Genomic DNA, 17097 nt, shown 5'->3' with positions numbered 1-17097 from the left:
ATGACTGGTGACGATAGTGGTATGACTGGTGGCGATAGTGGGACGACTGGCGGCAATAGTGGGACGACTGGCAGCGATAGTGGGGCGACTGGTGACAATGGTGGGGCGACTGGTGGGGCGACCGATGGGGTGATTGGTGCCGGCCGGGCGACCGGCGGGGCGACCAGCGGCGGCCGGGCGATCGGTGGTGGCCGGACAACTGGCAGCGGGATGACTGGCAGTGGTGGGCCAGTCTACCCACTACATACAAAAAATATATCCTCTGGTTCTGTTGATACTGACCTTTAATACTTACCTTTACCACCTTGGATTTGAGCATAGAACCTCCAACTCAGAAAGCTGACTTGCTAACCACTACACCATAGAGGATTTATGTTTAAAGACTTAAATTATATAGAATATGATACTTCTTCCGATTGGCGGTGGCCAGGCGACTGGTGGGGTGACCGGTGGCGGCTGGGTGACTGGCGGGGGCGACCGGCGGGCAGTTCAAGATCAGTAGGGGAATTTTTTTTTCCCTTTTTTCCCTTTTTCCCATTTATTCCCAACCTTCTTTCCCTTTTTTTTTTCTCCCATTTATTCCTGATTTTTTGTGTTTTTAATTTTTTTTATTTATTTATTTATTTTTTTATTTTTTTTTTCAATTTTTTTTTTAATTTTTTTTTTTTTTTAATTTTTTTTTTTTTTTTTTTTTTTTTTTTTTTTTTTTTTTTTTTTTTTTTAGGTTAGGTTAGGTTAGGTTAGGTTATGACGTCATGGGTGACCTTGAGGTTAGGTTAGGTCACCTGGGGTGACCTTGAGGTTAGGTTTGATCACCTGGGGTGACCTTGAGAATTGGCAAATTTATACTACTTGCGTGTTTCACCATATAACCTCCGTCCCTCATCTATTACCTTTCAAATTACAGATACTATTTTATCAATTTGTAGAAAACAATTTTTATATCAGGTATCAAAGCTCATCAATGTTATTCCTAACCATTTTATCACTAGTAAATTGAATAGAAAACTGCTAATTGTAATTCATACATGGATAATCTCGAACAATGTAATTTCCTCATAGCTTAGTATAAAGACTTCTCATGTTTTTACTTTCCTTTACCTATTACCATAGGTAAGGAAAGTATTGCTTTCCGAAAAAAATTAAGGTACCCCAATTTCTGAACTTCTATACATTTCAAGGTCCCCTGAGTCCAAAAAACTGGTTTTTGGGTATTGGTCTGTATGTGTGTGTGTGTGTGTGTGTGTGTGTGTGTGTGTGTGTGTGTGTGTGTGTGTGTGTGTGTGTGTGTGTGTGTGTGTGTGTATGAGTGTATGTGCGTCTGTGTACACGATATCTCATCTCTGAATCAACGGAATGACTTGAAATTTGGAACTTAAGGTCCTTTCACTATAAGGATCCGACAGGAACAATTTCGATCAAATGCAATTCAAGATGGCGGCTAAAATGGCGAAAATGTTGTCAAAACAGGGTTTTTCGTGATTTTCTCGGAAACTGCTCCAACGACTTCGATCAAATTCATACCTAAAATAGTCATCAATAAGCTCTATCAATTGCCACAAGTCCCATATCTGTAAAAATTTCAGGAGCTCCGCCCCATCAATGCAGATAGATTCCCAATTATCAGGCTTCAGATACAATTGAAACAAAAAAGATCAAGTGGAGTAGATTGAGCATGAAAATCTGTACAATTGATGTTCAGTAACATTTTCACCTTAAATTGAAAATAAGCTTTAAATTCGAGAAAATGTGAATATTCAATTGCAAATTATTGTTGATTCTATTAAATCATTCACTATGAAGAGATAGCAGACCTCATGTGTGACTCCAGCGTTATTGCCCTGTCACCAGCTGGCTTAAATCTTTGAATAGTAGACCTGAGATGCGCGGTTACACTAGCGTCAGGTGATCAATTTTTATAACGGCAAGGAAAGTTGTGTGAGTGCGCCACACCAGATTTTTTATGTAATCTTCAACTATTCTTTACTTTCCCCTATGCCTTCACTCTGCTCTTCCTCTTCCCTTCCTCACTCACTTTTTCTTTTCCCTATTTCTTAATAATATCCCATTATTATTTTCATGTACTGTTAAGCATTGAACACTCGGTCTCTGCGCTCAGGTTCCTCGAACCTTGCAGGGACTTCCCGTTTTTAATATAATTATGTATAATCCTATTAATGGTATTTTTCTTTTCAATTTTATATTGTATTTTACTTTTTTCATTTATAACCATTTTTGTCATTGTAATTATGTTTTTGGGACAAATAAAGATTTTATTGATAAAGATTTGACATTAACATGCCATGCTTGTTACCAACCCTCTGATCACATTAAGCGAATGCTATTTGTATGCAACTAAATTTGCAACAGGTGTCTGGCTATTTCTCAATTTATATGGCTTGACCAATTATTTAGGTTGCCAACCAGTAAGTATCATAGAACCTAACCTCAAAAATTTATTATTTCATATTATTAAATAAATAGCAATAATATTCTCCTTTCCATTTGGCTGTTCAAAACTGTATCCTGGATACCCGTTATTATCTAATCTCGAGTTTGTTGACATCACACCCAGCGATAGCAATACAGCTGTTTGCTTGAGACCTATAAAATCTTCACATTCAGTGATTTTGATATTTGATTTTGGATTTTGATTACCTATGAGGCTTACTGTTCAATGAGCAAGGAAAGTTGTGTGAGTGTACCACACCAGATTTATTCCCATAAATATTACACTCCAAGCAGTTATCAAATGCTTCATTTTTCCAATTTTTATACAAATAAGTGGTTTAAGTATCAATACAAAGAAGTAGGGGGAGAGTGAGAGTACTGAAGAAACACTGGCTCAAAGCTGGCTCAAAGCTGGCTCAAGGCTGCCCCAAAGCTGATTCTTGGTTCTAACCTTGCCCAATCCAATGTAATCTGAACTAACTTAACCTAGTCATACCCCTAATCTCACAATAAACCTCAAATGAAGATCCAATTTCCCACTTTTTTTGGAAAAAACTAGATCCAGCTTCTTTTATTTCTTGAATAACTAAGAAACCGTCAATTTTACAAAAAAATTACAAGAATAACTTTTCTCAGTAAATCTAATTATGAATCCATTGACACCCCATGTGTCAAGATTGAACAAAAAATAAGGATCTTATGGAAAAAGTAGATCCAATTTCTTGAATAACTAAGAATCCATTAATTTTACAAGGATAACTATTTCCAGTAAATCCATTTGTTAAGATTGAACAGAAAATAAGGATCTTATGGGAAAAATTAGATCCAATTTCTTGAACAACTAAAAAACCGTTAATTTCATCAAAAAGCTACAAGAATAATTTCTCTCAGTAAATCCATTGATAAAGGGATTAGTCTAACCTAACTCAAGTTTTTCTGAAACTGAGCAACATGCACTCAGGATCTCTAATGATATTCCTATGTTGAGACTGAGCACAGCACCCTTTCTTAAGGAACACCAACCTCAGCACTAAACCCCCCCTCCACATGGTGGGGGGGGGGTGACCCTCTGTCTTAAACCAGCTAAGTTTGAACTACTTGAAAACTCACCTTCCCTCAGTTTGTATTGAGAAGAAAAAATATATAAAAAAAATTTATAAGAAAGAAGTCAAGTCGGATATATATTACTTGTTGATCAGAGTGTACATCTTGAGAGTATTACCAAATATGAGCATATCACTGACACACCATATATTCAACAGATATTCAATTATAATGATGAAACTCAAATTAGTTTAAAACAAGAAGATATTTATACACTTCCAAGTAGAAGTTTTCTCATAATTGAAGGCGAAATCAAAGTGAAAGATAAGAATGATATTGAAACCAAGGACTTTTCACTTATCAATAATTAAGTTGCATACCTATTTGATGAAATCAGATATGAATTGGGAGGGGTTGAGGTTGTTCACACACGTAATGTAGGATTGACAACAACCATGAAAAACTATCTACATCAATCAAAACTCAATGAAAAAATTATGGAGAATGCAGGATGGAAGTTGACTGGATGGAAAAGTTTAGATAAATTCTGCTTTTGCATTCCTTTGGATATGTGGTTAGGTGTAATGGAAGACTATAGAAAAGTTCTATTGAATGTTTGTCAGGAAATTGTTCTATTAAGATTGTCATCAGACTTGAATACAATTATTGTATTGAATCAGAGAGCAAAATCGGTGAAAATTGATATTACAAAACTACAATGGAAAGTACCCTGCATACATGCTTCTGAGACTGTTCGTCTTGATCTGCTGAGTTTAACACAAAGTGATATACCAATTACCATTCCATTCAGGTCATGGGAATTGCATGAATTTCCACAATCACCTGAAACTACCAATCTTCAATGGACATTTAAGACAACTTCGAACATATTAAAACCTAGATTCATTATTCTTGGATTTCAAAAGAATAGGAAAAATGTTATAACTGCTAACAGGTCACATTTTGATTTCTGTAATCTGAACAATGTTGATCTCTATTTAAATGCTCAATCATTCCCTATGAAAATATTTTTATTTATTTATTTATTCATTTCCTTTACATACAAAGGCTTACAGAGATCCATAAAGAGCCTTATTTACACAATTGAATGAAACAACATTTTTACTTATATATATTTTGAAATATAGTAAATAAAGAAAAGAAAGCAACAGCATTTACACAGTTGAAATAATCAAATTGATTACATTCATATAAAGAAAAATGTGAAAAGAAAGCAAAAAGCATTTACTCAGAATAATCAAATAATTTCATTATTATAAAGAAAGAAGGTAAAACAATCCTTTCCAAGGATTCTAGAGGAAAATACAATTGAAAAAAAAACGATTTGAAGATTACAGGAAAGAAAATAATAACTAATAAAAGAAAAAAAGCTAAGTAAACAGAAAAAGAAAAGTCTTAAACTAGGAGAGTTCCAGCCAGAGTTTACAAAACAATTCATCTCCCAACCACTTCCACACTCTACAAATGTATCAATATTTTACTTTCAGTATCATCCCATTGATTACTAAACATTATCATTAATTTGTAGAATTGTTTTTGTTCTCCCATATAATGATCTCCTACCATTTTCTTCAAATCTAATTCTAAAGCATTTTATATTATTATTTGATTTATCAGCTTCTTTCAAAGCACAAGATATTCAAATACTGACTGTGATGATATAGTGTCAAATTTGCAAATTTGAGCTTAGATTTTTCAAATGAATTTATTTTATTAAAGTTGAATAATGTTCTTGGTCTGGGTAACTAGACCTACATTTTTTTCTGGGTGTACTCACCTATATCTACAATTTCTTTCTGGGTGTACTCACCTAAACCTAGGATTTTCCACCTATATTTATTACATTTTTTCATACCATTCTTTAAAAGAGATTCCAGAAGAAAGTGAGAATTGTTGGATTAAGTTTGGATCAGTCATATACTCCCACTCTTTTCCATTATTGAGATTGATGTTTGGTATGAAAGTTCAGCTAATGGTATGCATTGTAAAAAATAGAAAAAATTCTGAATCAAATTTTTTATATCAACATTAATATTACTATTATCATCTTCATCATACAAATATCGACCAAATTTATCAACACTCATGATCTATTTTTATAATAAATGTCTAATAAAACCTGAGGTGAGTTTTCAAGTAGTTCAAACTTAGCTGGTTAAAGGCAAAGGGTCACCCCCCCACAGAGGGGGGTGTACTGCTGAGGTTGGTGTTCCTTAAGAAAGGGTGCTGTACTGGGTCGCAACATAAAAATATCATTAGAGATTCTGAGTGCTTGTTGCTCAGTTTCAGAAAAACTTGAGTTAGGTTAGACTGATCCCTTGATAAATGGATCTACTGAAATAAATTATTCTTATAGCTTCTTGATGAAATTAATGGTTTCTTAGTTGTTCAAGAAATTGGATCTATTTTTTCCATAAGATCCTTATTTTCTGTTCAATCTTGACAAATGGATTTACTGGAAATAGTTATCCTTGTAAAATTAACGGTTTCTTGGTTATTCAAGAAATTGGATCTACTTTTTCCATAAGATCCTTAAGGACTCGCCACACCAAGCTCGCCAGTACCGCCAAGGTAGTACCGCTGGTGGTAGTTTTCTCGGCTGAGCATGCCACACCGAAAAACGTCCGCTAGCGGTAGTCTCCCACAGACTGACGTCACATTGAAGAAAAGTCCAACTACAGTGTGGGAGTGAGACATACTAGTTGCATTGTATTGCAAGGAGGAACGCCGAATGAGTCATCACTCTGTGTGCATGCGCTACCTCTTCGAATCGCCTGCCATGTATTCAGGTTGAGCGCGCCACACTGAGCTCGCTTTGTCCGCCATACTACCTCTCAGCGAACTTTTGTTGAATCGCCTAGCAGGCGGTCGTAGGTGGTAGTGTGGCGCGATCAACCTGAATACATGGCTAGCAATTTTCAAAACTTCACTACCGTCACGGTAGCGAGCTTGGTGTGGCGTGCCCTTTATTTTCTGTTCAATCTTGACACATGGGGTGTAAATGGATTTGTAATTAGATTTACTGGAAAAAGTTATTCTTGTAATTTTTTTGTAAAATTAACGGTTTCTTAGTTATTCAAGAAATAAAAAAAGCTGGATCTAGTTTTTTCCAAAAAAAGTGGGAAATTAGATCATCATTTGAGGTTTATTGTGAGATTAGGGGTATGGCTAGGTTGAGTTAGTTCAGATTACATTGGATTGGGCAAGGTTAGAACCAAGAATCAGCTTTGGGGCAGCCTTGAATCAGCTTTGAGCCAGCTTTGAGCCAGCTTTAAGCCAGCTTTTCTTCAGTACTCTCACTTTCCCCCTACTCGAACATATACATTATTAGTAGCTATAGATTAAATCATGAAATATTTATTACAAATATATACCGAGAGGCCCAAAAGTAGGAATACACTGAAACAGAGTTGTTGGAAATAATGGAAACGGATTTATTTTTCTTTTACAATGACAATTTCAACGATTTAATTGGGGATTATTCTTATTATGGGAGAATAACTTCCCATGATAACATATATTCCATAACATCACAGGACCCCCTTCCATCACCCCCCCCCCAAAAATGGCGCTTTCACAGCATTTTGGAATTTAAAAGCAAAAATACGATATCTCAACTGACCATTTCAACTTGACACAATGGGCCCGTTCTGTGTACATGGAATGTGGTAAATTGTCCGATCCACAATTTACCAAGTAGAAAGTTCCACATTCCATGGGAGGAATTTTGACAGATTCTGTTCCAGAATCCTGTTCCAGCTCCAACTTTCTGCCCCACAGTCGAAGTGTGGTAAATTGTCCGACCTGGTACAGTTCCAACAGGTTCCAACTATCTGAGCTCTAATTGGTCGATTATTGTAGTCTGCTTGCTTCTCTGCACATGCACTGATAGTTTGTTTACCATAGCATGAAATACATTACAACAATATGATGTTTGATAACCATTCATTAAATGAATTTTTCTCGATAGAAAATTTGAGAGTAATGGAATAAAAGAAATTTACACTTTTCTAGACGGTAGGCTTGTAAAACAGCCTTTCTTCATTCATGCAGCTAGTAAACGACACAGTTGAGTGTAAATAAACTTTATATATGCGCGCCAAAAGCTTGAACCAACGATTTTGAAATGGCGTTCCATGGGAACATTTTGCACTAGTCACATGATGGAACAATTTATGATTGGAACTGGAACAGTTTACTGTACACAGAAAATACACATTGACAAACATAACCTTCCATGATAAAACATAAATGTAATAAACATAATATTCATAATTGATTGATCAATTATTTATTGATTGATTTTTATTATTTTATGTAATCAATAAACATAAGGTTTTTATTAAGGTGCAAACAGATATATGCGCCTCCAACACGCTCCGCCCTCGCTCGGCACTTCTCCGAGCTCCGATCATGAACATTACGGGAGATGTTAGCTCTTCTCGCGTTCCACTCTTGCTCCCCGGTCGATCATCAATCGATCTGCTCTTCGATTGCGGAGCAGAGCAAAAGTCTGTATGCACCTTTAGGCTACCCATGTGCTTAAGGGATGAGGGTGGTTTGAAAGTTGCGTTTCCATTTGTGGCTTACACGCATGTATCTTGAGAACAATGCATTTCATCGGCATGCCTAACTAAACAAAAATGAAGCTAGATAAATTTCCTACAAGTTCTGTTTTGTAGAGTTTTGTGATTCGCTTTTGAAATTGTGAAATCTTTGAAAAGACAGTTTTTCTTCCAACTTTTTGCAATTTCAGGGCTTATGACGCAACAACAATACATCGAGAAAATAAGTACTGAACGTTGGGTTGTAGAGGTTCAATTCTCTTTAATTTGATGCATTATTTTAACATTTTTGACCGAGCGAAGTGAGGTCTAAGATTCAAGTCGACGGTTTGGCATTTCTCTTATTGTTTAAATGTTTATATGTTTTTATGTTGCGCATTTACGTCAAAACGCGGTAATACATTTTCATGAAATTTGACAGGCATGTTCCTTTTTAAATTGCGCGTCGACGTATATACAAGGTTTTTGGAAATTTTGCATTTCAAGGATAATATAAAAGGGAAAAGGAGCCTCCTTCATACGCCAATATTACCGTAAAAATCAGACTATAGAATTATTCATCATAAATCAGCTGACAAGTGATTACACAGATGTGTGGAGAAGCCAGTCTATTACTGTATTTCCATAAGGTCTATAGTTTCGATCAGGTACTTGTGGATAAGAATACTGCGTGAGGTCTACTGTTCACAGAACTACTAGTATGATTTCCTTCAATTGTTATAGCAGCTTTAGCGTTGAGTGTCAAATTCTCAATACAGCAACAATTGATCATTTTACAATGTAATTTGAACACAATATCTGGAACACAATTTTTGACTCTGCAGCTTCATCAAGACTAGCTGTTAGGAGCTGAACATGTTGAAAATCCTCATCACTAACCCATGTGCTAAAGGTGGAGTACTGACAAGTTGACACTTGTTGCTGTATTGACAATTTAACACTCAACACTGAAGCTGCTATAACAATTGTTGATGGAAAGCATAAAATGGTAAAATAATACATAAATTTACAGAGGATTGAAACCTCTACAACCCAACTTTAAGTACTTATTTTTCAACTCATTGTTGTGAGTATCATCTCAACTCTTGGTAGCACTGAATGCTACAGTAAAGTCAGCTCGGAATATTGTAATCTAAATAGTTTTCTTTTAAGTTTTCTTTCCTGATTGAGTGATTTTCTGAGGTCTGTGAAGTGTTCTTTGGAGTGCATGGATGGTTTTGAGGAAGGAATAAGATATTACAACTTAATTACAAACAGTTTCTTTATAACCTATAAATAAACAGTCGAAAAAGCCAGTTTCAAAGTGCCAGTATTTCTTGATTGAACTTTGACTTCCCTGCAAAGATCTTGACAGATCAAATTGTCTCAATTTTTCTTGGACGATAATCGACATAATTATGATAAGGGGGTGTTCGTGTTGAAGGGTTCTTGTGAATGTTGCAGTGAGCAGGAACTCTCAGCTACTAAGAGCAACACCGTTCTTGCAACATGTACTAGTACGTGAATCATTCCATCATTACGTAAATAATTGCAAACATTACGGCGAGTATCTCCAGTGATTTTTGTTAATTGACAAGTGGTGGCTTATTATCCATTCCTTCATTATTTATCGGTGCAATTCTCACTGCTATTGTTCTACCTGTGTAAATTGCTGCCTGTGAGCTAGACTATTGATACGGTAGTAATAAGATTGATGATCCGCCAGATAATCGGGTACCAGCAATTTTGATAGTGTGAAGGGAATAAATAGACTGTCTCAGGATTTCCATTTTGAGTGTACAGCTATGAGAATTGAGTTGAGTATAGGAGGGAGATCGGTGTCATGCCTAGTAGTGGCGGTCTACAGGAGCCCAAATAGTGATTTCGATTCATTTTTAGTTGCCTTAAGAAAACTATTTCAGATTCTTGGGAAGCTTGACAAAAGTATTCAAATTTTTACTAGTGGAGACTTTAATGTCAACTTACTGTCTGCTGATAAGAGGTGTCGTGATCTGGTTGGCCTTATGGAATCAAATAACTTCCATTCCTTTTTCATGGAACCAACTAGAACATCCGGAAACTCAAGTACCTGCATTGATAACATTTTTTCAAATGTACAGTCACATTTATTCAGCACAGCTATTTTGGAGCTTGGTTTGTCTGATCATAGCGCATTGTGTCTTTACAGCAATAAACATATCAAGCACTCAATTGTCATCATAAGAAGTAGATTGACCAACAGCAAGACAAGAATCAGTACGTTTAAGGAATTGTTAAGACACGAAGACTGGAGTCCTTGTCTGATGAAGAGGAACAGTGATGATGCTTACAACAGTTTTTTCTCAATTATCAACAGACATTTTTCAACTTGTTTTCCTGTTAAAACTTTCAAATCAAAAGTCAACACTTCTCGGAAAGGTTGGATGACTCAAGGGCTTATTGTTTCTTCAAGGACTATTCAGGGGCTATACTCTGAGTCAAGATGGAATGATGATCCCAATTTCAAGCTTTACTTAAAAACCTACAAAATCATTTATAAAAAGACTGTAATGGCAGCTAAAAGACTATATAATCAGACTTTCATCGTGACAGCAACAAACAAAACAAAAAGCAGCATGGACAATTGTTAGAAAGGAATTAGGTTTGAAATCTTGTGCAACCAACAGTATCAAGATTCGGATTGATGGAGGGGTCTCTGATAACAAGAAAAGTATTGCCAACTATTTCAATAAATTCTTCTCTTCTCATGCCAATGAAACAAATCCAACTATTAATGCTCCCAAGGCAATGAGATTCTTGAACAATGTTGGTGCTTCAGATGAAAATTTAATCTTCCAGGAGGTTACAGAAACGGAAATTCTCAAAATAATAAATAAACTTAAAAATAAAAGCTCCTCTGGTTGGGATGAGATACCGATGAGGCTGGATAAGGAAGTTAGCCAATGTGTGGCAAGGCCACTTGCACACATCATCAATGTTGTCCTTCAAATGGGCATCTTTCCGGAAAAGCTTGAATATGCCCTCATTATTCTAATATTTAAAAAAGGAGATTCAGAGGATGTAAGGAATTTCAGACCTGTAGCAGTGTTATCTTCCTTCTCCAAGATTGTTGAGGAATATTTGAGCAGATAACAGCCTATTTGCAAAGACAGCAGATTCTTGTCAACCAACAATTTGGATTTAGAGCTGGAAAGTCAACCAAGATGGCAATTTTTGAGTTGGTAAAGGATGTGATGTTGGCTTTGGATGGTTCACACAATCCTACAGGTATTTTTGTGACTTATCACGAGCTTTTGATAGTGTTAACCATGACCTTCTATTGAACAAACTTTGGCAATATGGTTTCAGAGGAGTCTCACATAAACTTATTTCATCATATCTTGAGGGCAGACAGCAGAAGGTACTTTTGAGAGATCAACTTTCAGTGTATTCAGATTGGCCAAGGGTCACACTGGGTGTGCCACAGGGCTCAGTTCTAGGCCCCATACTGTTCCTCCTGTATATCAATGATCTTCCAGCTAGTGTTGACTCGAGGATGATACTTTTTGCTGATGATGCAACAGCGGTAGTGGAGCCAGAGAGAGGGAATCGGTGAGAGAGGCAATCTTGAAGGCTTCAGAACCTTTAACAGCATGGTTTCAGTCAAATGGGTTGAAGATGCATCTGGAAAAGACCAACATAGTGAATTTTCATGCCTCTCATCTTGCACAAATGGAAGAGCAGACAGAGACGCAATCTGCCTTTGGGAAGTCTGTTGAGGAGGTACAATTCCTTGGAGTGAGGATCCAGAGCTCTTTGAGATGGGCTTCAGAGGTTGACCTATTGGAGAAGAAGCTGAATAAAGCATTGTTTGCATTGAGAGTGATTCGAGGGTCATCAGACATTCCAGCAGCCCTGAGTGTATACCATGCATATTTTATTTCTGTTGTTAGGTACAGCATAATGCTATGGGGAAGTTACCAGACTCTATTGGATCGAATCTTCTTGAGGCAAAAAGAGGCTGTTAGAATAATATATGGATTGGGATTTAGAGAGAGTTGCAAACCGCATTTCGTAAGAAATAATCTTCTGACGGTACCAGCAATTTATATACAGGAGCTGGTGACTTATATCAGGAAAAATAGAATTAATATTGAGGAACCCAGGCACACGCATACGTATTCAACAAGAAGTAATGAAAATGATTTCCAGCTACCGAGAATTAGATTAGACCTGGTAGGAAGAGGCCCTTGGTATAGGGGTATGAAAAATGTTCAATTTGCTTCCATCTTACTTGAAGGATGACACTACTAATGGATGTTTTTTAAATGGATTGAAGTATTATCTTGTCAATAGCTGCCCATACAAGGTTGAAGAACTATTCCAACCATAGATCTCTCGTTTTTTATGCCTAACTGTTTTTTGACTCAAGTAACTTTCATTCTATTATGAAACTTTTCATAGTTTTTGACGTGTTCCTATGTGTTATGATTGTAATGTTTGTAATTGTTTTATTGTATTCTTATTATTGACATGTCATGGCTTGATAAATATTGTATTTATGCAAACAAATGTGACGAATAAAGATCTTATCTTATCTTATCTTATTGTTGTTGAGTAATAAACCCTTGAAGTACAAAAAGTTGGAAGGAAAATACTGTCTTTTCTAAGATTTCACACTTTTAAAAAATGAATATCTCGAAAACTAAAGGAGATAGAGTTTTATGCAAAAAACAAAATATGGTACTTTTGAACCACCCCCACCGCCTTAGCACAGCGTAGGAGTGAGGACTTTTGATAATATGTTTACCCCCTTACTATTATTAAAAGAGCTGCGAGATCAAAAATTGTGTTTTTTCCCTCTATATCTTTTTTTGAGCATTCATTGCCTGGACCAACTCGTATATACATATTATATCTATGATTTTATGACTGATAAGACCTCTTTGATGTTTTTTTAGATTGGCTGTTCAGGAGAGATTGGTTCAGGAAATACCTTATAGAGAGAACTTGATACCTGGCAAACTCTTTTCCAAACCGACTGGATTATCCGGTGACAGTCTTATAATTGGCACAAATGTGACCCAGCTCCTTCAGGATCAAGTTAACCCACTTCAATACACGTGAGATATAATTCGAATTACTTTTTCATAGTTTTATGAGTTGGCCTCGCATTGGCCGTCAAACAACAAGCCCAATCTCGCCAAACGTTATTAAAAAGGCGTGTTGTGATGGGCAGATGTCTGGTTGTCTACTGGTCATCCTGACAGACAAAAATCAAATCAAATCAAAAATAATTTATTTGCCAATTATGAAGATAACAATAATGAATAAAACAAATACTTCATACTTATACAGAATAAAAATAAAATTTTAACTTGAAATTTAATTGGCGTTGCCAGCAAAACCTAAGTTTGTGTGCTAGCAACGAGTACCAAAAGATTTCATTATCACCTCTAGAAACAGTTTTTGTGGTGATCGGTTGTCACCGACTACTTGATAATATTCTCTAGAGAGTTATCAAGTAGACGATGTGACAATGGGATGATGGCGAGAAGGTGACACTCTGTCATGTTTGATCCCATCTGCTTACCACCTCTCAAAGGGCTTGGGGTTAGGCACTTCGGTCATTATTCTGATTGCTGCAAAAAAAAGAAGATTTTGAGGAATGGATCACGAGATCACTTTGAGCTGTTTACTCATAATGTTAGTTAACTATAATGTAATGTATGTATTAACTGTAATGTAGTTATGGATGAGTGTTTTACTATACATTGATCATTGTCAATTTCAAAACTCGAACATTCCAAATGTTAACACCCACTTTATGTTATATAAATTCAAAGAACTCGTTCAGGAAAGTAAAACTGGAAGAAAAGTTGAAGTTCATATCTCACTCTGTATTCAAAAATGGTGGCCGATCATTGAAACATTGGAAATCGCATAGGCGTTAAAGACGCCTTTGGATGAAATTCATTACATAAAAATACCTCCGAAGAAACCCATATTGTTTAATAGCTGCCATGGAAGGTTATTCATTGATAAAACATCCGTCTTTACACATCTCATATTTCCAGTTGCAATCTCTGTTACTTCAGCAGTCAACCGTACGAAAATAGTCCGATGAGATTACATGCAACGTTATGAAATTAGAGGTGATCAACGTTGTCCACAACTGACTATAATATTTTATTATACTCCTGACGAATTGGCAACGTTCTAGGGGTCGTGAGGGAGGGGGGTGAAGAGGTACTCATCTGTTTCAATCCGACTGTTTTTGTACGGTTGACCACAAACAGAGGTTGCAACTTAAAATGTTAGATGTATGAAGTGTGAAGATGCAAGTTTTTTCAATGAATATTGAATTGGGATTCAAAAGTGTAGGCCATGGAAAATATTATAACCTACTTTTTGGACTACCGTATTTATAGTGTATACATTAAAATTAGGAGAAGACACAGTTTTGAGCTGTGCCTGTTGGTCCTTCCTCAATTAATTGAAAGAATTGTGTTCTGTGTATTGATGAATAAATATCATAAACTATGCTTTCATGCTTCTATGCTTTTGTACTCTGGAGCGAAGCTCGGTGCCCTGGTATTATTGGTATTGAAACAGGAAACTAATATATCAATTGCATTTCAAGTGAATTGACAACAGATAGATACCTCAACGGAATTATTTTGCAATAAGTTCTTTTACGAGCAAAATTCAATAAATTAGATTGCCAAATACAATAAAACAAAAATCTCTCCTTATAAATATCTATCTAGATTAGTGATTTCTAACAGGTGGTTAGAAAAAGCTTTGGAACTGGTCTGAGAGGCATCCGAGTGAAGAAAAGTTGATGTTTCAAGCTTTATTAATGTTTTTAAATCACCTCTGAAGGTATTTACCAAAATAGAACTAAGTAGAGCTAACCCAGTAATAATAGTAAAAATATTATATATTCATCAATGGATTTGAATTATTTCGAATCAATATTGAATGAATAATATTAACAATAGTTGATTGATGAGTAATACAGGTTTCTGAATTTTAGTCAGGACAGTAGTGAATTTTAGTCCACGTGTTTTTTGTCTAGAACATAATATGATAATCATAAAATTCATGACTGAATTCATTTAACAATTTAGAAGAGTTGTTTCTTATTTTTCAATCGGCGGGGAAACGTTAGTTTTTCAAAGTAATTTTACTCCTTCTGTTTGGGCATTATATCAATGTTCCCCTTTGTTGTTTGGCATTGTGTGGTGGAGGGGGCAATTGAAGGGTGGTGCGCATAGCATAATTGCGCCAGTTGTCGACTGCCAGTCAATTGAACAGCTCACTTCTCGCAATGTCGATTTGTGCAAAGTGATTTATTGTGATTTATTCCAAGTGTCGTCTCATCTCATATCGTGATCTGGACCCGGGATCCTGAAGCAAGGAGGATTTGGACATGAAGGTAGGCCTATGTTATTGTGCACTTACCCATAATTGTTCAACTTGCTACCCGATGCCAGACAACCCCCAAAATGTTCTTGATGTAATTGATACAGTCCACAAACCAGAGTGCTGTTTGAGCCAGCCTCTGTCAAATAAACATGGTCCAACCGTCCGGGATTGATTTATTAATCGAATTTGAATAGGACATAAGTTTGAAATATTGTCTAATAGGTTTGCCATTTTTAATGCCTATTTTATTCTTGGTTTTTCTGTGTATATGGCTTGTTTTTGTCATCGTAGATGAATATATGGTTTATTTGTGGTATTCTTAAGAATTTTGGGCTCAATTTAAGTTGAAAATTGAGTAGAACAAGTAATACTTTCGTGAATAATTGTGTCGTAGTATTATTGCCTAAGATTGTTGCATTGGTGCCGCAAGGCTGAACTGGCAAGTTCGTGTAGATAAGTAGAGAAAGCTGTAACAGTAATTGGAACTGTTACTTTTTTCAAAGGATACTTGCATTCATTTGCATTGATTATTGTCATTACTTCATCATTAATAGCAGTTATTGTTTGTTCCAATGAGTATCGATACAGTATTATTAGCCTTGTAACCGATCATTCTCTACCAAGCATAAGTTGAAGTGCTGGCTTGGTTTGTATGATTAGATAAGCTAGCCATTGTTCATTACACTACTTCATTGTGTCGCCTGCTTTCGTGTTTTCCCTCTTATTCTTGTTTGGCTCTTTGTCTCACTCTCTCTCTCGACTTAGTTCACTCTGTTAGTTCAGACCCTTCTAACTCTGTTAGTTCAGACCCAAGAGATTTAAGTGTGTTAACTCCAGGTCATTTTGTACTCATGGAAAGCCCAAAGGTTTGGCCAGAGCCAGAGGAATCAATGGAACTGGTGAACTTAATGGAGTTTACTCAAAAGAATTGTAACTTCATTCTGGAAACGTTGGCAATTGGAGTATGTATCCAGCTTGCAAACCCGAACAAAATGGTACAAAAACAAAGTAATGTTGACATTGGAAGTATGGTTCTCTTGAAGGAAAGTAACCTACCCCCTCTACACTGGAGGCTTGGCCGAGTAATGAAGATATTCCCTGGATAGGATGGAGTTGTGAGGGTAGTGGAGGTTCAGACTGCAAAAAGAAGTCTATCTAGGGCTGTCAATAGGGTATGTCTCCTCCCTATTGATGACGATTAGGCCTTAGTGAAGGGAACTTCAATAAGTTTTATGGCTAGTTTTTTGTTTCTCGTTTTACATGTGGGAAAGGTTCCCAAGCTGCTTTGTTTCTTGTTTTTATCTATAGTGGTTGTATATAGCCATTATTTCTCGTCCCATCCTCTCCTTTCCGTGGGCCTCATACTCATTTTGTATAAGTCTCCTCAATGGCCCCTTAGGAGTGAAGATATTTTCCTTTTTTTCCTAGTTTTCCTAGTGGGGTTCGTTATAGGTGGTTTTTTTTTTATTATTGGAAGTTCTTCCAAGGTGGGCGGAATGTTCGGACGTTATATCAATGTTCCCCTTTGTTGTCTGGCATTGTGTGATGGAGGGAGCAATTGAAGGGTGACGTGCATAGCATAATTGCACCAATTGCCGACTGCCAGCCAATCGAACAGCTCACTTCT

At 36.3% G+C, this 17097-nt stretch overlaps 1 protein-coding gene across 1 annotated transcript in view; it reads left to right on the top strand.

The window, feature by feature from the left end:
• The window catches only part of LOC111054734, a 155969-nt gene that overhangs the window by 32464 nt on the left and 106408 nt on the right, over positions 1-17097 (top strand). Inside the window, exon 2 of the mRNA XM_039432336.1 lies at positions 13001-13162. Within this exon, the coding sequence (XP_039288270.1) occupies positions 13001-13162 (162 nt within the window). The remainder of the gene's footprint in view (positions 1-13000; positions 13163-17097) is intronic.

Source organism: Nilaparvata lugens, chromosome 7, assembly GCF_014356525.2.
Source record: "Nilaparvata lugens isolate BPH chromosome 7, ASM1435652v1, whole genome shotgun sequence".
Taxonomy (NCBI): Eukaryota; Metazoa; Arthropoda; class Insecta; order Hemiptera; family Delphacidae; genus Nilaparvata; species Nilaparvata lugens.
This window is presented reverse-complemented; position numbering and strand designations above follow the sequence as displayed.